Here is a 27636-nt window from a genome sequence, read left to right on the forward strand (position 1 = left end):
AAAAAAAAACAAAAACAAAACATAGCCATCTCAATTGTAATCCCTTATCACCATACCTTAGGATTTTTAAAAATACATTTATTTACTTTGGCATTCATTTTTGCTTGATTTCTCCCTCAGGTGTAATCCCCATGAAATTCCCACCACCACATCACCCGTGACCCATCATCATAGCTTCTTGTGTGCTCTTCCTGTCTCTGTTTTGATCCTCTCTCTCCCCATTCCCTACTACTTGTCTCCAATTTATAGTTGGCCTTCTAGTTTTGTCTTTTTTTCCCCCCTGACGCTTGGTTAAGTTCCCTATATTTGTTAGAATCTAAGAAACAAAAGGTGACAATTTGCCTGTATGGGGGCCATGAGCTTGGTTAGACCTGCTGACATGCCCTAAATAGAAGTGGACTGTAGGGTTTAGTTGTTACTGGTTGTCCCAGGGGAATTCTTTCTATTGGCCTTCATGGATGAACGGACAGGCTTGTGAAAATATTGTCTGAAAGCATGAACTCATGGTTCTGTGGAGCTAGTGCTCTCTTCCTACCCATTGTCTCTTCATAACAGCCCAGATTTCTCAGCATTCCTTGAATGGTCTCACTTCATGGACTCACGCACAGCCCAGTCTTTCTTTGACGTGACTCCTTGCCTTAGAATGACATTCTGTGTTTCTTTCCAAAACTTTTATCAGTACCATTTTGGTTGTCTGCTCAAGCCTGTGCAGGTTGATTATGCTACTGGAATTCAGACATTTCTTTTTTTAAAAAAAATATTATTTTGTATGTTCATTTAAACTGTTCATTTAACTGATGGCTTCTATGAAATGTTCAATATTCTAACGAGAACAATGGTTGGCCCTCACCTTAATCTGGGCACTCTGCTTGCATTATGCTAGTCTATTGCTATGAAAATCCAAGAGTTAGATACAACTATTATCTCCATTTATAGATAAGAAAACTGAGGTTTTCAGAGAGGGAATTAATTTGAACTTTTTAAGTGATAAAAAAAAATAGTTCATTTGTTGAGAACTTTATAGATTCGAGGAACTGTTGGGAGGCTTTACAGGGCAATCCTAGTTTAGTCCCACAGTGACTAAGTAGTGCAAATGAAGCTGCTCCACTGCCCTCAACCCCCTCCTGCCTCCATTGTACACCAAAGATTCAGAGAGGTTGCCAGCCAGCTTATGATGTCACCTCAGGGACATGGGCAGAGCTCCAGGATTTCATTGTGGAATATGCTTGAGATAAGACAGGCGTGTCCTCTGGACCCCATCACCCCCTTTTTTATTATTTATAAATGCATACAAGAACTGGGGTACAGGCCATTGGTGTGAGAGCTAAGAGGATTTTCCAGAGACAGAGTGGGAGCAGGACAGGTGAAGCTACTGAAGTCCACTGCTGAAGGGAGCAGCGGGTGAGACAGAAGAGGTCACCTCCTGGCTGGGGATTGAACGCGTGCTGCAGTGGCTGCAGGCACCTTCACAGTGTCGCACTTTAACATACTGCACCACCAGGGAGGGCCCTGAACCCCCTTTTGGTGCTCATGTTGTGGTTCATTCACAAGGACACTTATCTCCCCCTTCTTCCTCCGCAGCACCCTCATTGAGAAAATGGCTTTGAACTATTCTGGATATTACCTTTCTGGGGTTTGCTAATTAGAAGGAAAGACCAAAGCTGTTATGCCTTCTACTCAGATGTGAACTAGCTTTTAAGTCTCAAGATTGCCTGCCCTCAATTAGTTTTTCACTCTGTCTTATTTTAAAAATGAAGCTGGCCCAGTTCTCATCAATAATGAAAAATAAATACTAGAACTCGTGTACATTAAGAAATATATTCTCTAAAGGAGAACTCATCAGTGGGTTACTGAGATTGACTGAAGACAGTCCCAAAAGACAGCCCTTTACATCTTAGATGTCCAGTGTATTTCCTGTCCCACATTTTGATAAACTGAAGCAAGTCACTCTTGGCTCTCTGTTGCCTCATCTTTATAGGTGATGAATTTGTTTTCCTGATTGCATATTTGTATCTACACTTTACTAGGTAGCATTACAGCATTCATTTATTTACCTTTAAATCGCTATTTTTTTCTACACTTATCATCTTTTTTCACCATTTATTTATGCATGCATATAAGAACTGGGGTACAGGGTAGAGGTGTGGGGGGGGGGGAGGAAATTGACCAGAGACAGAGTAGGGAGTAGAACAGGCAGATCTACTGAGACACACTGCTGAGGGGAGCAGCAGGCGAGACAGGCAAGGTCTGCTGCACTATGTGGGTTAACTCCCTGGCTGGGGATCAAACTCGTGCTGCAGTGGCTGCAGATAGCTTCATAGTGCTGTATCTGAACTTCTTGCACCACCAGGGAGGCCCCTATTTTTTATTATCATATATTGTTGTTCATTTTTGGACAGTATTTGAATTCTCCCCTCATGCGCAATCCCCACAGTTCTCCCACCACCACAGCACCCATGAACTCTGACCATAGTCCTTTGTGCTTTCTCCTCTCTGTTTTCACCCCTTTGTCCCCTGCTCCCCTTGGATGTTCAGTGAAGTCAATCTGAAGGAAAAAGACAGCTATTGAATGGCTTCACTTAAATGTGCATTATAGAGAAAATGAACAAAAAGGTCAAGAGAAAGACAAAACTTGTGAGTTACAGCATTCATTCATAGAGTGGGTCTAGGTTTTTAAGCCATGGCCTATCGTTTTTCATGTTATGCATTGTACCACAGGTATCATTAATATGTTTGAATCCTGGGGCTCCTGTCTTGGCTTCCTTACTAAATTTACTGTGACACTGAAAGCTTTTAAGCTGTTTTAATTTCTGCATCTATAAAGTGGATAAAATCCAGTATCTGCCTATGGCTCATCCCATCCACGAGGTCCCAATGAGCTGGAAACAAGCAGATTTAGCCTGCACAGTAAAATCCAGGTGCTAGGACAAATCCAGCCACCCAGAGAATACCCTCAGGATGAAATAGAGACTTCCTCAAAATCTTTTAAAACTGCCTCTTTAATAAACAGCCCCTGAAAGTAAGCTGTGTAAGCTAAATATGATCAAGTTAAGACGAAATTTAAAATGAAAGATCATAATGCCATCCAGGTCTGTTCAACTTTCTGTATTTTTATAGATCTTCAAATTCCCACCCCAGCTTTAGGACACCAGACACTAATGAATCAATAAGCTCAGTCTCACTTTTCTGAATCTCCTTACTCAAGCAATGTAAAATCTCTGTGCAGATTTTTGTGACAAATGGAACCATCTCAAAGAAAAGCTTCGTTAAATGGACGAAGCAAACACTCCCCAATCCTTTAGATCAAAGGCTTTTCAGAGACCCAGGGACCCTACAGAAGTCTTCCACTCACCAGGACAGGAAATGGAACAGAATGTGAAGAATCACTCAGGACTGGGCCAAATCTACCAGAAGGAGGAAGCGCCACTGATACCAGCATTTCTCAGAATTTTATAGAGACACACCCACCTGAAGCTTGCCCTGAGCTACTACTGAAGTCTGCAAGACGTGTCTTGAACCCAGACACACACAGAGCAGCTGCTGTTTCCAATACCCAGGCAATGCGTGAACATTTCATTGCACAAATTAGGGTAGATTTCATCTCCAAGTACATAACCTTGGTTCTCAATGGAGAAAGGCCTCTGGGACACATCAAAACAAGCTGTAGACTAATGTAAAGGTCAGGAAGCAATGTGGAAAACCCATATTCAGTGCCTAGAAAAGGTCAGCCATGTCATAAATGCCTTTAAGATCTATTTCAGCTAAAAGACTACAAAATAAAGGACTCACCCTGCAAGCGAGGTCTAAGTTGTGCTGTAGAAGAAACAGAACCTCCTGCTAGCAATGTTTCACTTGGGAATTAAACACCACTCAATGCAAATTCTCAGCCACAAAGGTGAGGAGAATACACTGCTTGGTGGGAGGCAGATTCAAACCCCAACTCCTGTCACCTCTGGTCGTCCCACGCCAGCTGTCATCTCCAGCGCCTTGTCTCTGCCATTGCACTGAAACTACGTGCCCAGTGGGAGGCTGGAGGGGATGAAGTCACCGTTTACCAGTGGCCACATTAACTGTGCACCTGCTGTGTGAGCAGTCAGGTCTGGAGGCAGATAATAGCATTGGCAACAGGACAGACCAGAGAGCAGGACGGGCAGGATCCCGGGGGTGGAGGGCATAGAACAAAGACAACTATTTATTCCCTGTGGAACTTCATTGGTGTGATGTACACCTGATCCTTGACCTGGAGCTTCTCAAACTCAGGGTTACTAACACCTTTGTTTGGGCAGGCTTTGTGCACGGTGGACAGTGAGCAATGTCCCTGGAGTCCACCTGTTAGGTAGCAGTAGCCCTGCCTTACCCAGATGGGGTAGTCAGAAGTTTCTTTACACATTGCCAAGGATCCTCTAGGGATGGGGTGATAACAATACCCTTGTAGAGAAATACGATTGGTAGCAACATTTCTGAGCTCTAGCTAACCCCACTCAGAATTTAATGATGAAACAGGAGACCCAGTCTATGTGAATAAACAAGAAATGATAGATCCAGATCTCGATCTTGCAGTTTGTTGTTTGTTTTAAAGGTTTATTTATGTATGCATACAGAACTGGCAAGAGGTTCAGGGGTGGTGAGAGGATTCACCAGAGACAGAGTGGGGAGAAGAACAGGCAGATCGACGAAGTACACTGCTGAGAGGAGAAGCAGATGAAACAGGAGAGGTTTGTTGTGCCATATGGGTCAGCTCCAGGCCAGGGATCAAACTCACACTGAATTGGCTGTAGCCAGCTTGCAGTGCTACATCCTAACCTGTTGTGCCACCAGGGAGGGCCCAGATCTCGCAATTTATAATCCTGTCCTATTCTTGGCCTGTTCCAGTTGCATGCTCAGCTCCATGAAGAGACTGGGCATGGCACAGGACAAGTGCTCCCTGGCAGTGACAGTGGACACGGGACCCTGTCCGGGGACCATGATGTGAGGCTTTATGAGCAGAAATCATTGGGCCTTAGAACTTTGCCCTCATATTGTTCACTAATCTTGATGTGAAATCTGGCACTTCCTTTCATAGGAATGTAGACCATGACCTATAGTAATTATCACTCTGTCACCCACAGAAATCACAGATTATTTCATTTCAGAGTAATGTTATTGCACTCATCTCAAAATACCATTTACACTCATCGCTACTTTGAAATGATGGTAATTATCAGGCCTTCGACAAGATGTTTTTTGGAAGTGTGTAACCAAGGCATGTGTCATATCACAGAAATGTTTCTTATATGCTGAAGCCACTAGCTTTTTTTTCTGGCTGGTGTTTGGTAATGTTGGGCAATTTGTGTAATAGCGTATAGGAAAATACATGTCCAAATGTGCATATCACTCAGAGATGATGGAAATATCTCTCCCCATATGTAGCTGTGTCCATTGGGAAAGGGTTCAGAGGTCATAGACACCCTCAGAACTTTCTGCCTATTGCAGGGGGCAAACTGAGAGGCCTCACTTCTCTCAGTGACAGGCCTGAGGTATGAGGAACTCAGCTCACCTGAGTGGGGGTGCGGAGGCATTCTACCTTCACCACTTAATATCTTAATATTAAGTTGGACATTTGCAGATTTCTCTCTTTCTTTTTCTACCCTGAACAATCTGAGGGTGGTTTAAACAATCAAGTAAGTCAACCTGAGAGCAGGAAGGGCATTAGAACTTTGGTAGTGGTGAGGCGAACATGTACCCCCAAATTTATATTGTTTCCTAAATCAATGGTAAGGCAATAAAATTTTACTAAAATATAAAGCTGACAGCAAAAATATCCCATACAAATATTCCAGCCTAACTTGATACAGAACATTCAGGTCTCAGAGGTTCATTTGCTCTGTGTTGGCACACACATGAGTGTTGAGAGCACAGACATCCCCCCAAAGTAGCCTCCTGGGCTGGTACCGTTGTTCTGTCTGAGAATCATGGAAAAAAGTGGGCAGTGAGAAGATGGGGAGAGCAAGAGGAAAAAGGCATCTAAACCCTTCAGTCCAATGTCTACACGATAATTCATTTCCTTCAAATTTTATTTTTGGAAATGATATGAAGAAGAGAGGAGCCAGAATCATTACCACCTTTCATCCCTCATTGATCCGGGCATCAGTTCTTACACAAAGTTCAGGTCCTAGGCTGGGCCACAAAACAAGAATGGCTTTCTAGGTTAAGTCCTTCCAAGGGGACAACTTCTCTGGCCCCAGCCAATGAGATCTTTGGCCTTTGAAGGACAACTCAACTTTACTTCTCAGGGAAGAACTAACTTGCCTGGAATACTGGCAACTCAATGTTCTGGGTCACTTTTAGGGTGCATAGCCTTGCACATGAGCTGCTCTGACATGTTTCTCACCTCACATATTGCAGCGTAAGTTCCCAACAGCAGGTAGATACCACACCTTAGAGACCCAAGATGCCAGCATTCTGTTTTGCTCCCCCAGAAATCTTTGTTGGAACTGACTAAGGAGGGTCATCTTTTCAGATTCCTGGAAGAAATAGGTCAAACAAACCTGTTCTGAACTCCATCGAGGACACCCTCAATTCCCATGCTGAGAAGTACCAGAAACTCCAGGAGTCAGTGGGGCATAGAGACAAAAGTCAGGAGGGAGACACATTTTCCTTGGCAGCTCAGCTGCATTTAACACCGCAGGAAAGCACACTCTCTTCCTTGGTGGTTCATAGGTATCCTGCATGTTGATTTCAAATCCACTCTCTCCTTTGTTTGGTTAATGCAACTTTGCCCCCTAAACTTTGCCCCCTAGCCTAAGATGCAGTACAAGGGCTTTTACAGCAGAACAATACACTGGTTTTGAGCCCAGAGGCCACGCTGGGGCTTTGCTCATGGTCCTTAAGCTTCGTTTCTTTTTCGGTGGAGATACAAAGCAGCAATGTGGTTGTTTGTGAGCCAGCGAGTTTTGTAAAGCAGGCTGTATCATTTTCTTTTCAGAATGTCTGATTTTTGAAATTTTTATTGATGTTTTATTAGCTTATGACATTAGACAGGTTTCAGGCATACAGACATTATGCTTTACACCCAAAGCCAACTTTCCATCCGCTATCCTAAAATGGACCCTCTTTACCTGATTTATCATCCCACTTTCCTCCTCACTTCTGGTCACCACCGATCTGGTCTCCAAATCTAAGCGCTTGTTTTTCTGTGTCCCTTTGTTTTGTTTCTCACTCCATATCCGAGTGAGAGTGTACACTGTTTATCTTTCTCCTTGTGAATTGTTTCACTTAGCATCAACCTCTTAAGAGTGACCTATGTTATAGCAAATGGCAGGCAGCATTTCATACCTTATTTTTTATAGCTGAGTCATAATTGGGAATGTCTTTCTAACTAAAGTGCCAAGTACGGACTTAAGAACATGTTGGCTAGTGTCCAATTCACCCTACTGATCCTTATTTACAGCCACAGCTCTGAGAAAGGGGAAGAGCCACAGAATGAGTACTTCTCCCTGGCCCCAAGGCAGATATCTTGGACTAGAATTGCCAGAAGGCCATGGCCCAGAATTTCTGAAGGGGTGGGGGGTGCCGCAGTGCAGCTGGGAAGGAGCAAGGTGATATATATATAATGGGAGGTAGAAGCAAAGGGAGAGACACCTGCAAAGAGCCATGTAAAGACACTTGGGAGAGAAGCATGCGTGAGAGACACAGGGGAGGCTGTCCTGGTTCTTGGCAGAGTCAGTGGCAGCCATTAGCCTGACCTCATGGTGGAGCATGAGCTGTGTTTTGATTCTCTCCTTTGGTTCTAACTCTCTGAGACCTGCCTGGCCCTCTCCTGGGACTCCTTGCCAGAAGCTATCTTAGACTTGGGGCCAGTTTCTGGGACTTAGTGGCTCCACTTGAGGCTAACCTGTCTAGTTGGGCATTTACTCACAAGAGGATGGGTCATTTTTGGAGTTTTTGTGGGAAATTATGATTTGAAGTCCTTCTCTATGCACATCGATTCTATTATTATTATTTTTTTTTCATACTAAGTCGCTTCCTTTGACATTGTGAGTGCAGATAGCTGGACTTCTTAATAGTCTGGGGTCCATGGGTACCCCTCAGTTGTATGCTATACTCACAGCATCCTGTAATTAGAAATCAGATCTTGTCATATACCCCATTCAAAGCCCTGCAATGTCTTCCCATTCTACTGAAGTCTAGATCCCTCGATATGACAAAGTGGCCTCAATAATGTTATAGTTTTATAGAGATACACACATCCCCATAATGATCTATGCACATGGAATAATTATAGATGCATAGGACAGATGAAGCACACTATGTAAACAACCCTCAGACCTAGCCTATGGCACACTTAACACACACACACACACACACACACAACATACACAGACTCACCACAGAAACTACACATGTGTATATATATTGATAGTTATGTGTCCATGATGGATGTGAAAAAGTCTTCTAAACTACTGGATTGCATGCTTTAAGTTGGTGGATTTTGTGATATATGCAAATAGATCCCAACAAGGCATTCTTAAAAAAAAAAAAAAAAAACAAGCAAAATACAGATGCTAGATTTAAATTGCCCGGGTTGAGATATGACTTGCTAATTAATCTTGGGGGAATGTACTTTCTGTCAGTATCTCATATGTAAAATGAGTATAGTAGTGAAAGTTATGAAGAATGGATTTAACGTATCTAAAAAAAATTCAAACAGTCTTCTGTATGGAATGAGCTGGTAATAACTTAACTCTCATAACTGTGGCCTCTCTACTTTCATGTCCAGCTCCCTGCTCCTTTGCCTCTACCTTCTGACTTTGCTGGACTTTTCCCCAGAGGTCAGACTTGCCCATGGCCTTGTACACTCCAGGGAGCACTTCTCTCTCACTCCTTGTACCTGATTCACTCTACCTGGGCCTTCCAGTCTCAGGTCACTTCCACTGAGAAGACGTCCCTCTCCTTGCAATATTAGGTAAAAATCTCCTCATTTTATATGTCTATGAAATCTTGTCTTCCTCATGATAAGACACATTCTTCTCAAATACAAGTTAAAACATCTGTCTGTCTTGCTTGGCTGTGGTTTCCAGGCGGGTAAGGGCCCAGGGTAAAGTTGGATCGTTTAAATGCTTAACATTTGATTATTATTGAATTTCTTTTTAAGGGAGAAATACTGACATAGTGGAGGGCCTAAATAATGCCAACCACCTTCTTGTGGCTGTCTCTGCCTTCCTTTCTGAAAAGTTCTTGGATCATAAATAACGCTGAAGCATCTGATTACACTTGACTTTTCTTTTTGGCTTATAATATCAAAACCAAACCTAATATTCCCAATATTTCCACCACATCCTGCAGAGTCCGCTACCCTGCGGGAGAAGTTTCTGGCAGAACTGCAGAAGGGCTCCTTAAGTGGGATTTTGGAGGAAGTAAGCAATTGCTGTTCACTCTATGCTGATAATGAAAGTCTCTTTCCCAAATATGAATCCAAATGTGCTCATTTGCTGGAAAAAAACAAAGGCAGCCCATCACCCACTTCCTCCATCACCCAGAGTTGGGCTGCTGGTCTCTGGTTCTGCTGATCCTCTGTCTAGGAGGCAGCTGTCTACCCCACTTGCTCAGTCAACCCCACCCTACCCCTTACACAGTCCCTCATCTCTCCTCCAGGAAGCTGCTGGGCCACCTCTGTGGGCATGTCAAGTCCTCCTGGCACACATGAAACCGAGTTCATCTTGTGTTTATCGCTCCATTTTTTAGAAGATGTTTTCACTGCTATTCTAATACTCCACTGGCTCTGTGCTTTGCTACCCCTGCTAGACCATGACCTGCTTATGATCAAGGAGCTCTCAGGCACTGTCCTCCACAGAACTCAATGAGTGAGAGTTCACAGTTGATGCTCGACCCCAAATAGTGAGAGGCTGCAGCCCTCTGGTCCCGGCACTGATGTTGTGCCAAGGACTGTATGTTGCATCGACTCTCTTGTTAACCCCCTTGCCCAGAGGGGATGTGAGATTTCAGAGTCTTAGAAACTCACTCGACGTGTTCTCTTGGGGCCAAAGCAGGACACAGGGGCTGTATCTGCAGTCCCACACAACTGCTGTTCCTGAGAGAAGAGGTTCAGGTACTGGCTCCAACCTTGTGCCGTGAAGGGCTCCGTGGAGTGTCTCCTTTCTCTCCCCTTATTCCTTTTGTTTGAGTCACCTGTCCCACCCAACCTGCTACTCCCAGGGTATCCTGGCAGGGTGCAAAAGGAACAACTGGAAAAGAGCAAGGCAAAGCTAAGTGGGAGGGGATGCCTAACCCCTGACCGAAGTATTTTTAGCTCTTTGCTCCCACTCACATAAGTAGAATGAGACTCTAGCTCCTCCAATAATGGAGAACAAAGTTAATTTCCTTCTCTATTCTGCACACTGAGAGTCTCTTATTCACATTGTCATCTCATTAAATTCCTAGTGTCACTGTGGAATACCAACATTCCCCTTGGCCTCTGCTAGGAAGAAAAAAATTCTCAACTCAGGTGACTTTTAGTTGCATAAGAATGTTCGGCAGCAGCTAGCAGAGTTAATGAGAAAGGAGACCATAGCATTAGACTGTGTGCAAAGCCTCTTGACATTGAAGATGGCCTGGCAGAAGTTCCTGTCCTCATTTGAAAGGACAGTGCTCTCGGTAAGAACCGGCAGGAAGAAAGCGACGATTAAGACAAACCAGCAGATGCTTCCACGCGCACAAGCTGCAGCTTGATGGAGAAATTAAAAGTCACATCAGTTCCCCAAACAAACAAAAAAAAAGCAGAAACGCATCCCTCCCTGGGTAAGTGCTGGCGTGGGTTCCCTCCAAAACAGCCAAATAGTAAGTGTAATCAACTCTTTAATCAAACTCCAAAGCTGACACAGGTCCCCAGCTGCCTCTCCCCTCCTCCTCATCACCCTGCCATGTGCAGCCCAAGGAGACAGAGTCTCAGCCAATGGGGAGGTCTCCTCGGGCGACACGCTGGGACAGCTGGGGACACTGCCACAGAACCATGAATCCTTTATGTTGCCATGAAATCACATCTCCCTCTTGCCAAAGGGAAACATGTTCAGGGCCCAGCGGGTGCCTTTCCTCCTGCCTCGAGCTTGGGGGAGAAATGAACTCGGTGGCTCAGGCTGCTGGACTTGAAGGGTGCAGGGGGCCAGGAAGCCAGGTGGCTGCATCACTTGAGCTTTAGGCTGGCTGGGGACTCAGGAGAGCTGTGCTCCCACAAACATTTCAGATGAACCCCATTATCATTTCTCTGTGGTAGAACTGCACTTTTTCTCATTAAGTAACTCTGGTTGATTAAGGTTGGGGTTGCTTATCCGAGACCTTTTTCATATTTGGTTTCCTTACTACATTATTTATGGGAAGTATATCTGTATGATCTAATATATTACACCTGCATTCCTGTAAATAATAAAACAACTGTGTGATGAGGTGCCAAAGAATTCTACAAACAGCAACCCTTGCAGCAGAGCTGAATCCCCAGCAGGAGTCCCCTTTAGGGGTCACAGTGGGCAGAAGGGGGCCCTGGCAAGTTTGAGGCTCATCTGATTATGAAGCAAATGTTCCTATGAGATGGGAAGGCTCTCCTCTCCCAAAGGTCAATGGCTCTCCTCTATCAGAGAAGCTGTTCTACTTTTGCATTACCATTCACTGACCCCTCAGGGGTTATTGTCTTTGTGTAGCTGTGATTTGGGTGTGACTATCTGGAGGAAGCCAGCCTGGTGTCTTTTCTCTGCTGCATCTTGCTAATCTGTCCCCTCTGCTCCATTTTTCACAAACATCCTTCAGCCTCTCTCAGGCTTCCTTCCAGCACTGACAAGATATTCAGAGAGGTAGAGAAAGAAGAGGAACAGATGACGGCAACAGCAAAGGAATGGAAAGCAGTGCTCACACACATTTGCTCATACTTTGAGTGTTATAGGCAATACTGTATTGTTGGTAAGGTCGGCAGAACCCACTTTCATCCCATTCTCATCTTTGAGTTCCTTCTCACTGCCAGGGTGGGAGGCAGAGGGATGAGAACAAGCCTAAGAGCAAAGGATACAGCCCTCATTTTCTGCAGATGCCCCAGGAGGGTGTCATGGCCTCAGTAAAGCAACTATTCTGAGGAAGAAATGGATGGTTCCCGGGCTGGGGGTGCTGAGTGATTTTTGAGGATACTCTGAGGGGACCCTCTATATTCTTTTCATGGTACCCTCTGATGTGATCTCCTCTCCAGACTTCACTTGCTCACTCTGTAGGAATGACCCTAATTCCTCTTCTCAGCCACAGGGTCAGCCATCAAACCATCTGTGGGCATTTTTGCTGCTATTTCTCATTGGACATTGGGTTCTTTCCTTAGGGAGGATCTCAGGGATCAAGACCCAGTGCATCTGCAGCTGAACTCTTCATCCCAATCTGAGTGTGCTCTTGCTCTTGTCCATTTCTCTTAATTACACCACAACTGTTTGACTGACAAGGCACACAACACCAGAGACATCCTAACTCGCTCCCTCTTCCATACATCTTGGTCCTCCAAATTGTCATGTTTTGTTAATTCTGGGTCAAGCTGGTCTTTCCCATCTATTCTCTCTAACTTAGGGTACACATGGAAAAGTCCTCCCTGCTTTTCTTCACATGATGATTGGCTATAAAACAATCCAACATTCAAATTCTTAACAAGTATTACTGAGCACTTCCTGTGCATCACACTGTTCTACACTCTGGTAAAACAAAAGTTCCTGTGGCCATGAAGTTGCCATTCAAATGTGGACAGGATGAAACCACGCCCACATCCATGTCATGTTCTGGTAACTGCTCTGCAGAGGAATAAAACACAATAAAAGAACAAACCAAGAATCAGCAAAACATTTTTTTTTTTCTGTCAAGTGTCGTATTCTAGGGTTTGTGGATTGCACGATCTGTCTCAACCACTTGATTCTGCCACTGATGTGTGAGAGCAGCCAAGAACCAAGCCCACGAGTAGGACAGTATTCTGGTAAATGCTCCTGACCCAGGCCACCGTTTGGTCCTGATTTGACTCCAGGCCCTCCTTTACAACTCTCGGTACAGACGTTGATGGCAGGAGCACACTGTTCATCTAAGGTGGTCAAAACAAGGGATACTTGAGTCATAAAAGAAGATAGAACACCCAATGCCACAAAACAAAACAAACAAAGAACAAAAAAAAAAAAGAGAGAGAAAAGAAAAAGAAGAAGAGATCCTTTTTATCTACACTGGAAAAGAGAAGTCTATGCAGAGATAGAGGAAACCGGGGCTGAGGGGGCATGAAACCAGCAGGGGTGTGGCAGGGGAGCTCAGCAAGCAAGATAGGAAGGACAGCAAGTTTTGTCCATTGCCAATCTTAGGGGTCTCCTTTCTCTTGTGCAGTGGTCATGGTCTCCCACAATGGTACCCTTGATTAGTATGATGAACATTTGCTGTTTTTCTTCACCTGGCATCCATCCCCTCTCCTGGAAACAGCATCCCCATTTTTCTTTGGACAACCACCCCTGTCTTGCTGGCAGCCATTATCTGAGGAGGCTCAACCAGTGAGAAACTGACCCAGCCTCGCTGACCATCACACACCTTCCTCCTGGTCACAATGGCTCATTGAGGGATTGACACATGGCCCAAGTCAGGCTAGGAAGTGCAAAACCCAGGAATTTGCTGGGTGTATTGATAGTTTAGGGAAGATGCCCTCTTTCTGCCTGTCAGTAGATGTAAAGACAGAATGCAAGACTAGAAAACAAAACTGAGAGACGATTAGAGAAACAGACTGAACTGGGGTGTATTATTTCAGCCACCCCACCCAAATTAGCCTGAAGTCACTGCACTTTTCCGTCACTTGAGGCAATACTTCTCTCACCTTTGGCTCTGAGTTGCATTTATTTCATTTACAGCCAAGTGAGTCCCAACTGCTACTCCATTCATGCAACAGGCACTTTCCCTCGAGGTCCTCCGGTCCTGCCCACTGCACACTCAATAAGAGCACATTCATTTAAAGTACCAGCCAGCACCACTGGATTTTTGTCATCTGTAGAACCATGTGACTTGTCTTCGGCTTGGGCTCTTGGACATCTGCATATGCATCTCATCTCTGATTTGACAGAGAACAGGGAACAGGACATGGCATTCACCCCTGTATCTCCAAAGTGCCAGAAGCAATGATTAGAAGATATAAGTGTACCCATACAAAACACACATACACACCATATCAGTAAATGGACTCAACTTAAAAACACCCCCTTCTTTCAACCTAATAATTATTACTGCCTGGTTGCAGTAAAGAGTTTCATCAAAAACTCATTCAAAAAGCTAAATGTATCATCTGCTGTCCTAGAAAAAAATGCGCCACATTTAAATTTCTATAAATCTTATGCTAATTTAAATGGGTTTAGATTTAATTAAAAATGTTTTTCAATTGATAATAATGTAACCCAGATAATTAACATCAAGTGGCATCTAGAGGACATATTTAAGAACTAATCTAGAGTATAAATAGATCTAATTAACAATTAAAATAACACTTTATAATTATGCTTTGTTTATAAATGCTATAATGTCCAATTCATTGTTCAGTGAAATTGGTCATTAATGAAAAGCAGAATGAGGTTTTCCTCGGTGTCTCCAGGAAGACGCCTCTCAGAGGCGCTGGCTCTCAGGGAGCCTCTGCCCTCGCTGCTTTGGAAAAGCCATTCCTGTCTAATATTTAATCGTGTTGTTCATGATTAGAGCTAAACTCTTACCATGTCTCATCTTGCACACTGATTTTATACCTTTCTGGTGATTAAATGGATGGGTCTGACTACAAACCTCAATTTTCTTGTTTCAGATCTGAATGAACACGTGTAATGTGGGAAACACAAGGATGACAAAGACTTGCATGCCTGTGTAGAAAGTGAAGCCCAGAGCTGGCATGGAAACAAGACTCTGAGAAGGGGGGGCCCTGAGATCCTCAGGAAAGGAGCTGTGGAGAGGCAGGGAGCTGGGAGGGGGCGTGTGTGCTCCTGCAGGTGCACACATGACATACTGGAGCGCCCTCTATGCACAAGGGGCCATGAAAGACAGCTCCAGGTCACCTGAAAAGAGCACATGCTGGCACTGGATCTATGTGTGGGCTGAAGAGAAAGTCAGGTGTGAGCCTTGAGAGTGTCTACATGCATCCCCAGGTATAGACTTCACATCACTTGGAGGAAGACAGGAGGGTTAGAGATGGGAACAGAGCAGCATTAGTGGTGTGGGAGCCCCATGGGAAGAGCCAAGAATCTGGAAGTCAAAGGGAGAGAGACCTCGACAGCTCTGCCCAGCTCTCCCTCCATCTCATGGTGAAGCTGGCTCACTGTGGAGCATGGGCAGGTAAGACACGTCCAGGTGGAGCAGCCCTGACAGCCTGATCCTAAACTGACTGATTTTTCCCGTGATTACAGTCCTAGTCACTCATTCTCACTTCTACTCTTTGTTTCACACCTGTGGAAATGACAGCTTTGGGAGACAGATAGACCTGAGACCCTACATGCTTGAGCAAGAATGCAGACCCTGGTACACACGCCTCTACTAGGCAACAGGCACCCAGACTCATCTCTCTGGAGCCTGTGCCATATCACAACCCCAACAGACAAAGTCCTCATTAAGCTGAAAATGAAATTGCCTAAGCCTCTCATTCCACACCATATGGCTGAATCCCAGCTGACAGGAAGCTCATTTCTGCACCACACCAGGCTCATTTCACTGAGAAGGTGGCTGGGAGACGTGTGTGGTGGGGTGGTCATTTCTTAATCTTTTTGGGATTGGTAGCAGCAGTGGTATTTATTATGATGCTTCCCTTCTTCGGTCTTACATAAAAAAGTAAATGTTTCTAAGGATGGCGGGAGACAGATTTCGTCCTAAATTCTCTAGGGGAAATAATCACAAACTTCAGCGACAATGATGACAAAAATATTCACATGCCTATAAGTGCCAAAGTGCAGTGATTGTCCAGCCCTTAGTTTATGAGTTGGGGAGAGTTCTTCAATGATGCAGCAGAGGTTTTTGTCCAGCAAGACTAAGGCAAAGGTTTTGCGCATCTAAAATGATCCTGCATCGGATCCTCCATGGTGGTGCATGGCACTGCTAACGTGCAGTGCCATGAAGCTGTCCGCAGCCACTGCAGCACGAGTTCAGAGTTCAATCTGGTCAGGGAGGTGACCCACATGGCACAGCAGACCATTTCAGTCCATCCGACTGTTTTGCTCCCCACTGTCTCTGGTGAATCCTCTCACCACACCACACCCCCCCACCTCTGGCCTGCACCCCAATTCTTGGACACATGAATAAATAAATCTTAAAAAAAGAATACGTTAAAAAAAGGAAAGAAGACAGTAGTAATGAGAAGAAAGAAGATCCCAAATAAAGCTAATAATGCAGAGAACAAAGAGTAGCTTCAGGTAAATAATTATTACAATAATAAGATAGTAACAGCTAACAGTGAATGCTTGCTATTTTAAATCCAATTCATTAATTAATGTATTTAATCCAATTTATTTAATCCCCTGTGACAGACTGCACCGTTTTATCTTTCCAACAAACTTTGAAGGTAGACATTTCTATTACCCCCATTTTACAGAGGAACAATTATCAACACAGAGAGGTTAGATAACTCACTCAAGGCCATACAGCTAGGAAAGGACAGGGAGGGGATTAAAATCATAGAGGACTAGTTCTTAACTCTTTGCCACTATAGTCAATGACTGAGGGTGAGAGAGGACGAAATGCTGTGTTCTCACTAGCTAACAGCAGTAGTGGCAGCAGCAAGCTTAATGGCGACTGCCTGCAGCTCCTGGGTAGGACTTTGTGGTAGCTACTGGGACATGCACATATACCATTGTCTCCTTTAACCCTTGGGACAACCTGAGATGTCAGATGCTCTTAGTCTCACTGCACAGAAAGGGAAAGTGGCTGAGCCATGGCCCCTCATCCGTCCACATCCCACAGATGAAGAGCAGGCGTGAGATTGGTTCCTGCACCAGGACACTGAGGCCACCAAGTTAGACCATTTCCTTGTAAATCCCAGAGGACACAGTTGGATGTGCAAATTCAGTGACTCTATAGTGGAACCTGGACATTCAGGCAAGTGTGTCTGCAAAGTTGTGCTCAGACCCACCCACCAGCGCTGCTAACACAGTAGGTCATGGCTGAAGACATGGGCTCACACTTTTCAGCAGTTCCTGAGGTTCTTAATTCACACCTTTCAGACCTGCATCATGTCCACAGGTTTGACAGCTTCTAGCAACACTGCAGGTCTGTGAGGACAAGATGCATTCTAGTATATTCAAGGCATGATCGTATATTCCCATATGAAGTTCAGTGTTGGCAGGTATGCCTTGAAGAGTTTATGACCTGAGAAAAGTTCTCCAGGAGACCAGGCTTTGGGGTGAGGGTTCAAATATGTAGCTCTAAGAGAATCCAGGTAATTGAAGAAAATCACTCTTCGAGACACCATTTCACTTTCCCTCTGAAATATACACCATCGCATCAAACCAAGAAAGTGAAAGTTTCCTTACCTAAAACTCTTAATCTCTCGGCTCCTACTACGACTTCATTGTTATCTGCAGAGAAGAGCAGTTTTCCAGAAACAGTTTTTACCTCAAACTTTTTGCCATAAGCTTCGACAGCTTTTGGACCTAGAGAGGGAGAGAAAAGGGATGTCCATGAGCCCCAGTGCATTTAATTACAAAGAGCATTTTTGTAGATATGAGCATACACATTGGGCTTTAACATAAGCGGGTTGGCTCAGAAATGAACTATGAACATCAGCTTCATGACATTAGCCACAGCTTGTCAATTATGTTTAATCATAGACTCTTGGGCTATAATTTTAAAGGCCATCATGTCCTTCTTCCAAACTAATGCTTGAATGAGATTCCCTGCAGCTAACCAGCAAATTACTGTCAAACGCTTGTAGATGTTAGCTGCAAAGTAGGAAGGTATAGGAGACTCCATTATCTTAGACCGGATGTCACTGTCAGAATGGGCATCTTTAAATTCTTCTGAAATCACTCACCACCCTGGCCCTACTGGTTGAACTGATGTCAGACAAATCTTAGTATAGATAATTTTCTAGAAGAGAAGGCTATATCTACTGCAATTAATTACTGTGGGAGCTACCGACTCTTTTATATTAGAATTTCATGTAATTAAAAAATTATATTTTGAAGTGTTTATCATATGACAATAGGTATTACTCTTGACAGTAAGATGTGATGCTCTACTTGGTGCCCTGAACCCATAGCATTTATCTGTGGTGGGGACAGATATAAATGGGAAAAAATTATTAATAAGTAAACGAGAAGATCATAAAGAGCTCTAGGTGCTATGGGAAAAGTAACAGTGATGATGGTATTAGTATTCTTATAAAAAACAAATAAGGAGACAGTTCAGGCTAGCTGAATACCTGAAGGTCGGGTGGCTTTCTATAACTGGGCTGCAGAAGCTTATCAGAACCACTGGGAGTGTCGCCTAAGTCCTTACTGGACTTAGCTCTGGCCAACAGGAGCTTATCTTTTAATCTAGAAACCCATACAAAAAATTTTGAGTGGAGAATCCAGAATCTGGTCTTTCAAAATTGTTCCAAAGATTTCTACATGGCATTTCACATTTCTTCATTATTTTTGAAAACACTGACACTCAATTAATAATAATGATGAAAGGGCCCTCTACATCTCTGGCAAAGACCACTGGGAACAGAGGTAGCTCAGAGCACAGGGTCTACTGCTCACCAACGTGATGGGTACACACCCCCCAGGGAACCCTGGGGCAGCAAGGGGAGAAAAAAGGACCCGTGAGAGGATTCGGTTGGGTTATTTGGGGCAGGGATTAAGAAAGTGAGCCTCTGCTCTGGAGTAGATGCTGTCAGCAAATGGAAACAATTTTATGATGGGCATCTTAATAAATCTTACCCAGAAGCAGGGAAGGCCAGAACTATGATAAAACTATAATGGGTATTAGATCATCACCCATGGCAGCCAGGATAGAGGGGAACTTGACTATGTTGGGTGGTACAGATACTATCCGTGTATTTGTCTATCCTTTTTGTTTTGTTTTGATCCTTCATGGCTACCAAGTGGCCTTCCTGGTGTTGTTGTCTGTGAGATGATTTAGGCTCATACAGGACTCAAGTCTGGCAGAAAAGGCCAGGCCAGCCCATGGATGCTCAGCTGTCCTCTTCATCAAGACCTTCAATCAGACAAAGAATCTCAAGACCGAATCAGGTCCTAGCTTTCTCATTTTCTGGTATTGTGATTCTGGGTGAATTCTATGCTCTTTCTGCACTTCACTTTCAGCATCTGTACCCCTGTACCACCAAAAGGCAGTGTGTTTGTAGGGGCTATACAGAAACGCTTCCATTTGTGTTCCAAGTGGAAGGGCTACTGGTCCATGAATGTGAGCTGTCTTTTGCTGCTAGTAGCTGGTGTTCTTTAATTCACTAATGATTTGTGGTTTTCATTGTATAGGTCTTGTATTTCTTAAGCCACTCTTGTTGCCAAATAGTTTATTGTCTGCATGTTTGTGAATGTACTTTCTTGCTTTCATTGTCAGATATTTCATCGCTAGTCTATAGACATAGAATCGACCTTTTTGTATTGATCTTGCATCCTGCAACCTAGCTGACTACACTTATTAGTTCTAGTAGTTCATCTGAACAGTCTCTCTAATTTCCCATACACTTGCTCATGTCACTTGCAAGTGAAGAGAGTTTGACTTCTTCTACTCCATCCAGTCTATTTACCTCATAGAAAGGTTAAAAGGATCAAATTACCCTGTATGTGTATAAAGAGCTTTGTAGGCAGACAAGGGTTGTAAAACCTGGGGACTTGCTGGCAGGAGGGCCATCAACACTGGGGTCCATGGCCGCCATCATTTTCCTAATGCAGCCTCACAGCCACCTGGTGCCCTGGCTGATTCACATAATCATGCCCATTTGTCAGACCTGATCTGGTGCCAGGATACTGGCCCTCTGACCTAAAGAAGCCCCCGGAGAGGCTCCTTAAAAGTGGAGATTGAGGGCCCTCCCTGGTGGCTCAGCGGGTTAGGATGCAGCACTGCAAGCTGTCCACAGCCGCTTCAGTGTGAGTTTGACCCCAACCCCAGGAGGTGATCCTCATGGCGTGGCAGACCTCTCCTGACCTACCCGCTGCTCCCCTCAGCAGTTTACTTTGTCAATCTGTTCTGCTCCCCACTCTGTCTCTGGTGGAGCCTCTCACCATCTCCTGCACCTCTGGCTTGTACCCCAGTTCTGTATGAATAAATAAATCTTTTTTTAAAAAAAGGTGGAGACTGAAATAGCAGACACAGCACAGAACTCTCCAATGGTGGGAGACCTAGACAATATCACTGTGACCATCATCAAGGTGAGAGCAAATGACCACAAAGACAAGGGATCTCAAGGTCAACAGGTAAGATGAATGAATAATGCATGACCACATGATGGGCACAGGACAGGCACAGAATGCCACCCCTGCACCCAGATCTGTGGGTAGATGGGCGACCAAATGTCTGGAATTTGCCTGCATGGACCTGGGCCGTTGCAAGATATGACCACTATGGAGTGGAGAACATCAGTTGTGTGTTAACAGAGATGATCGTGGACCTACAAGTGTGCTGTGAGCCAGAAAAGAGACTGCAGAGGTTGTAGCAGTCAGAGAACAGGACACAATCAAGTTTTCTTGTGTTTCAGGACTTCTCGGCATACACAATGGGATTGACCAAGGACCTACCCAGGTGTGGGTAGAGCGCTCAGTAATGGAACTATTAGTCAAACCCCATGGGGCAGATGCTGGCTTAGTGGTGTGGATGTCTTGTTCCTTTGTTGATTTTACCTGGGGCTGCAAACCTCCCAGGACTTGGTTGAAACCTTTTAAAAAATGACTCTAGAATGAAATGCAAAAGGGCACTGGTTAGGAAGTCCCTCCCCAGCCCACTGTTCCTTTCTGGGATGGACCAAAATCATTTTTTGTAACCTGAAACTAATCTCCAGTTAACTCCCTCTAGGCATGGTAGTCTATGGGAGAAGTACCACCTTAATTGATGCTTTACTCAAGAACAGAACTGGGACCCATTAAGCTGTAGTTGCAGTCACCCAGTTAAAGCCACAGCCATGAATATGGCTGCCACAAGGCCTAGAGGCTGCCACACCTTACTTCTGCCTCTGACTGCTCTCATGTTGGGACCCTTCCCTAAACTGGCAAGAATGCTGAGAAGACTCCCCTAAATGTCCTCCTTATGGATCAGAGGAATCTCTGTCTGGACATCTTACTGAGATGGCAGCAATCAGTTACTTTATGGGTCCAGTGTTCTTCTGTGCCCTGGGCTGGGAACCTACCTATCATTTAAGGTATTGTGTCAGGTGAAAAGATTGCCTTGTCAAGATTGGCCCTTATTCTGGGCTCCTGAATCACAGGCAGGCAGGAGAACTGTGGAATCCTAGGGTGGTTTATACACTTGGTACAGGGTGGGGGAGGGGGGCTTTAGGAGGAGCACATCATCCTGCCTAACAGTCTCCAGAAACCCATCCTGGCTCTGTGATCCCCATGCAGGTGTAAGTGTGAAAGGAACCCTGAAGGGCAGGTGTGTGTGTGTCTGTGCTCACACTACTATTTTGAACACATCTACTATCTTCTCTTTAAATCATCTTGGGAGCCTCTTGCTGGTATCGGTGTAGGTGGGGTCAGGTTAGAGAGGTGTCCTGCCTATGAAATTTTAATTTAGCTCTCTTCTGAGTTAGGGATAGAAGGCACAGCTCCAGAGACGACCTCACCTGGGCTCTGGGAGACACAGAGGCAAGACAGCATGGAGGGAGACAGAGGACATAGGAAAGGGAAGGAAGAAGAGAATGGGGAAGAGAGGAGGGAGTAGGAGGAAGAGGAGCAGGTGAGGGCCTGAGAGAGAAGGGGAGAGGAGAGAGGGAAAGAGAGGACTAACACAAAGCCCAGGGAGGGGCACCTAGGGACTTGTGCTGAATAATTGGGCTCTGGACAGTTCCAGCTTTATCAGAACAAAATCTCTCAAGTAGACTAAGTCTCTCTGCAGACAAATGGCAAATGATCAACAGGCTAAATAAGTTCCTTCTGAGTGCAGGAATCTAGGAGCTGGAGGTTGGATTGATTTCCCTCCTGGAGGCAATTTTGTACAGGCCGCTTAAATCATTGCTTACTGAAGCTGTTTATTTAATTATTTAGCAATGTGACTGCCGGCCAGATGTTATATAAGCCAGGCCGACAAGCCGATTGCGCTGGAACAACATGTTTATGGTTAGGGCTGCCAGGCAGTATTTCTTCCATCCCCGCTCCCCCAGTAGGGGTGGCCAGGCACCCACCTGCAGTGAATCTCCAGACACCAAGGTGCAGAGCCCTCAAGGGAGAGAGGCTGTTTCCCCAGAAGACTAGACAGTGGGCACAAAGCTCCTGCTCCCTCCAGGCTGTGTTCAGGAGTGGGGCTCCAGATGTTTTAGTGACAGTAATAATTTGGGGCTTTGGGGTAACTAGATTCTCAAAAAGTCCATCTGCAGAGTTTCTTCTTAGTCCTCAGGCCACACAAATGATTTGCTGCATCTGGAAGTGTCACCATGCCATCCAGCACAGACACCTTTCCCTGTGCATGGTGGGAATGCATAATGGCCCCAGGTCACTGCTGTTCATAATCTCACAGGAGGGACTTTGCAGGCCAGGGGACACATTTCCACTGCTCTGTGGCCCCAGTTTATTTTAGCATTCATTACTGTGAATGATAATGCTTGTATTTCAGGAAGATGCAGCTTAACTCCAGCTGGCTTTCCACTGAGCTTAGGAGCTGCAAGAAAAGCCTCCACTCAGACACATCCAGTTCAGGGAGCAGTGCACTTGCAATTGATTTAGGTTCAAAGTCAGCACCTTTGGCCAACCTGGAACAGGCTCTACCATCACAAATCCTCTACACCCCAGTGAATATGGGGTGCAGAGACCTGGGTACACTGAGTTCTCAGTGATTCACAGATAGCCAGTTGCTCCAGGTACGGTGGATGAGAGCTGTTGCCGAAGCTGGCTCTGCTACTTAAGTCCATTTTCCCCTAAACAAGAACCATGGGTTTTACATCTGTTAAGAGGACAAGACTATGCATCAGTAGAGAGAGACCCGGAGCCCAAGCAGCAGTGTCTTCTCCACATTGGGAATTGGGACACAGACAATGCCTTCTGGGGTCCATGTGGGGACCTCCCTCTGAAAGCCACCCTGCTTCTTGTCTCTCGGCGTTTTGCTGCAAGGCTCTCACTGGTCCTCTTACCTGTGATCAGCTGCGTGAGCACTTTCATTTGGTCATTGAGGATATTCACCGTGACATTCCGGGCAGATTTGAAGTAGAGAGCATTGCCCTGCAGCGAGAGCAGAGAGATACCCATCAGCAGGCCAGTAGCTGGTTCCAGGACCAAACTGGGGACCCCACCTCCAAGGCTAGTCTGGTCTAGCTACCTTCTGATAGATACATCTTTTTGTAGAAACCCTGTGCTTTAATGGCCTCATAAATGTGATAAGTCATTGGCATTTATCCAAAATGGATTCCCCCTCTAAGGCATACAGATTAAGAGACAGATTCTAAACAGATTTCCCTAACACAAATTATAATCATAGATATACACACACCACGTTCACACATAAACATACAAATACCATGTTCTCTCTCACATGCAAAATCCATGTTCACACATACCACATTCCACACACACATATGTTATAACTGGTCAGAGACTAGTGGGGCACAGAGCCCCACTTTAGATCTTATTGCAGACAGTACTTAGCTGTGGTATACAGACTCATCAGGAATGACTGATTATTTTCTAACTATCTCTTTCTAGTTTACCAAAGTCTCCTTCTCCAGGAAGCCTCTCAGTGTCCCCTGTGGAGAGTAGGAAGCTTGTATGAAAAACCAGAACTCTGTGTCCTCCCACAGTCACGACACTGAGTCTTGCTGCTCCTTAGGGAGACCAGACTCTTCTCTATGCAGAGACATTCGTGACAGGTTCATCCCAAATCCAGGAGACCTGGTGTCACTGCGGTGGTCTCTGCCTTCCTTCCTGACTACACTACACTACACCTACCTCACATTCAGTGCCCAGTCACACCCCAGCTAAGCCTACTCTGCACAGGGGCTGCTACTAAAGAGGATCTGACTGAAATACTTTAGATTTTTTGGGACATCTGGTCTCTGCGGTTACTACTTAAATCTGTTTGGTACAAAACAGCCATAAAGACTACATAAACAGGGCCCTTCCTGGTGGCACAGTATGTTAAAGCATAGCACTGTGACAATATAGCAACCACTGTAGCAGCAGAGTTTGATCCACGGCCCCGGAAGTGACCACTCCTGGCCCGCCTGCTGCTCCCCTCAGCAGTGTATTTCTGTCAATCTGCCTGTTCTGCTCCCCGCTCTGTCTCTGGTAAACCCAGAGACAACCCCCCACCCCCCGCCTCTGGCCTGTACTCCAGTTCTGTATGTATAAATAAATAAATCTTAAAAACAACAAAAAAAAAGACTACATAGACAAATGGGAATAGCTGTGTCCCAGCAAAACTTTATTCACGGATAATGGCATTTGAATTTATATAATACAATTTAAAATTTAATACAATCTTCCTGGGTATGAAATATTATGCTTTCTTGTTTTCCCCTGTTCATTTCAAACTGTGAAGACCGATTTCAGTTCGCTCGCCTTGTAGAACAGGTTGGACTTGGCCCACTGGGTCTGCCAATCTGGATGGAGACATAAACTGGAGACACAAACTTTATAAAAGATGACTCTCTGACAGAGCAAGTCAGTCAGCAGCCAGCTGTTATGGAGAAATGAATGTGGATGGTCATTTTCTACTCTACACACCTTCACTGCCACACGGCACAGTCTGAAGGGCAGTAACAACACTGGGCATGGGCCTCACACACAGAAAGCAATGCTAGTGATGTCATTTTTGGGGTTAGTGTGGGGTCCTTGGGTTCACTCTGGGAAAGGTTTCACCAGCGCTCCCCTTTCAGTGGCCTGCAGCGAGTTCCCAGGCAAGTTTCTCCACAAGACAGAAACCCAGTTATATTTAAAGAGCAGGTTTATTGGGGAAAAGGACAGAGGAGTATTGGGCACTTGCCAGGCACAAGCCGACAGGAGGAGCTGCCGGAAAGGGACTGGTTTGCTGAGAGAAGCCTGCATGGTCGCAGGTGGGAGGCTTTAGGAGAACGGCCTCTACTCAGGGAGGTCAGTACAGAGAAGCCCCTGCAGGTACAGGTCAGGGGCAGGCAGAAAGCTGCTTCCCTGCGGATGAAGAGAGTGGGTGGAAAGAAGCACCTGCATAGTCACAGATGGACAGAAGACTGCTGCCCTGTGCTGGTGCAAATTCTGCCCTGATACAGACTTCTTCCCTTTGGGATACTTATGAGCCTGCGTTGCTATTTTTGAAAGGCACAGGAGATCCCACAAGGGGCTCAACCTCCATGTCTTTATCTTTCACCTTTTGGGTCTGTGATAGACGCAGCCTTCAGCAGTCTGCTACCTGCTTGGATCTTACGCTTTGTAATCCAGGCCTTGGTGCCTAAGGATCTCGGTTTCTATCGCTGGGTCAGTGGCTGTGCTAATCCCTTCTACCCCCAACTCCTTGTGTTAGTCAGTCTTGAGATGCTTCCTTACTATTACTCATCATTGGACTGTGAGCAGCCCGAGGACAGCCAGCCTCCTCCTCCCTCCGCACAGGCAGAGATGCCAGTGGAACAGTATGAAGCCACGCCAGGCCTGTAGCAGGAGGTGAGTGCAGCAAACATGAATGAGTGTGGAAACCTTCCTGAAGATGATGTCAGTCACACCTTGAACTGGAGCCCAATCCTAATGCTGGAGCTAGGCCTTGCAAAGGATGGATTTTACCAAAATGAATGGATAAAGGCAATCATGGAGGTAGGAAACTTGTGGGTTGGGTTCCTCTGCCTTTTCCCTTCAAAACTAGGAGGCCATGAATGAGTCCCCCGGGAATGGCATGCTCTGGGATAGCCAGTGGTGCTGACTGGCAGCCAGACCAAGGCCTGGGGGTGGAGTGGGGAGCAGAACAGGCCAACTGACGAAGTACACTGCTGAGGGGAGCACCGAGCGGGTCATGGCCACACCATGTGGATCACCTCCGGGGCTGATCCACATGGGATCAAACTCATGCTGAAGTGGCTGTGCTGTGCTTTAACCCGCTGCATCACCATGGAGGACCCTCATATTAATTATTATGAAATTACTGGAATCCACATATTATTAAAATGATTAAATTCTGTATGTAATTAGCCCACAAGATCCAGTGCCAGGCACACAATTAGTTCACCATAATTGTAATGGCAGAGAGGAGGGAGGGTGAGGAGGATTGAAGCAGGAGGAGGCAGAAGAGGAAAGGGAGGAGGAAGAGAGGGAGAGAAATGAGGAACCTGAATTACTTAATCCTCATCTCTGCAGATTCAGGGTCTTCTTCCAATTCCAGCATTCATTTCCATGTTTCAAAGGGTCTTCCCTGGATGTGACCAACTCCCCATTATCTTTCAAACACATGACCCAAGGCTCCCAACCTGCCCGTTAATCTTATTCAAATAATTCCATTGTGTAAAAAAAAAATCTCTCAGCTTTGCTCAAGGTTTCCAGCAAGCACAAGAATAAAGGCAGCCTTTCGTCTTATTGTCATGTCAAAATATTATCATTTAGCATTAATTGTTCTAATATCCTGGGAAACATTCTCTTCTAGTCAGGGCTTAAACAAAGAGCCTCCTTTCAGCCAGGGACACATGGCTGTGATTCTCCCATACATCTGAGAACAGAAAAATCACCAGGAAACAGGCACAGACCAGCTAATAAACACAAAGAGCCCCTTCCCACTCCGGGCAGCTGGGACTGTGTCATTTGTGTTTTGCTCTCTGGCTCTGTTAACTGGGACCAACCAAGAAAAATGTGGCCTAACCCAGTGTCCCTGGGGGCTTTGAAGGATTAAAACCAATAAAAGAAGCACTCCCTTATATCAGAAAAGTTAAATTCTGCTCTCAGGCATCTTTTATTTTATTTTATTTTATTTTTCTGTTTCCCACTTACTTCCATAGCCTCCTGACCTGGGGAGGTAATTTCTGCCTCAAGAGATCCTGGGGAGGGATTTTCACGAAGTGACCTGCAGCAGGGGCCTGCTTGGAGACTCACTCTGACTGGCAGACTCTGGGCTACCCTCTTTACCTACATGGTAGAAGCTCTGTGGATGGGAATGCAAGTTGGTGAAGTCCCATGGAGAACAATGAGCATTAAATAAATAAATAAATAAATACGTAAAAATAGATCTGTATGATCCAATTATCCCACCTTGGGGTATTTACTGGAAGAACAGGGAAACACTAGTCTGAAAAGTATATATGACCCACATGTTCACTGCAGTCTTAGTCTCAATAGCTAAGAAATAAAAGCCATACAAGTGCCTGACTACAGGTGAATGGACAAAGAAGATGTGATCTATATACACAGGCTCACAGTCCTGGACTGGTTCAAGTCTGTGCAGCCAGTCTGATGCTTGGACTAGGGGTGAGGCTTTGGGAGATACAGAGGAGGACACTGCTTCTCTCACATGGGAAAGGAGTCCACAGAAGCTCTCCACATTTAATGACAACACACCGATTTT

At 45.2% G+C, this 27636-nt stretch overlaps 1 protein-coding gene across 1 annotated transcript in view; it reads right to left on the reverse strand.

The window, feature by feature from the left end:
* The window catches only part of SGCD (sarcoglycan, delta (35kDa dystrophin-associated glycoprotein)), a gene marked incomplete at its 5' end in the record, with an annotated part of 197934 nt that overhangs the window by 111736 nt on the left and 58562 nt on the right, over positions 1-27636 (reverse strand). The window contains 2 exons of the mRNA XM_012730045.1: positions 17508-17627; positions 23261-23348. Coding sequence (XP_012585499.1) covers positions 17508-17627; positions 23261-23348 — 208 coding nt within the window. The remainder of the gene's footprint in view (positions 1-17507; positions 17628-23260; positions 23349-27636) is intronic.

This window comes from Condylura cristata, unplaced genomic scaffold, assembly GCF_000260355.1.
Source record: "Condylura cristata isolate star-nosed mole 26May11 unplaced genomic scaffold, ConCri1.0 scaffold00026, whole genome shotgun sequence".
Taxonomy (NCBI): domain Eukaryota; kingdom Metazoa; phylum Chordata; class Mammalia; order Eulipotyphla; family Talpidae; genus Condylura; species Condylura cristata.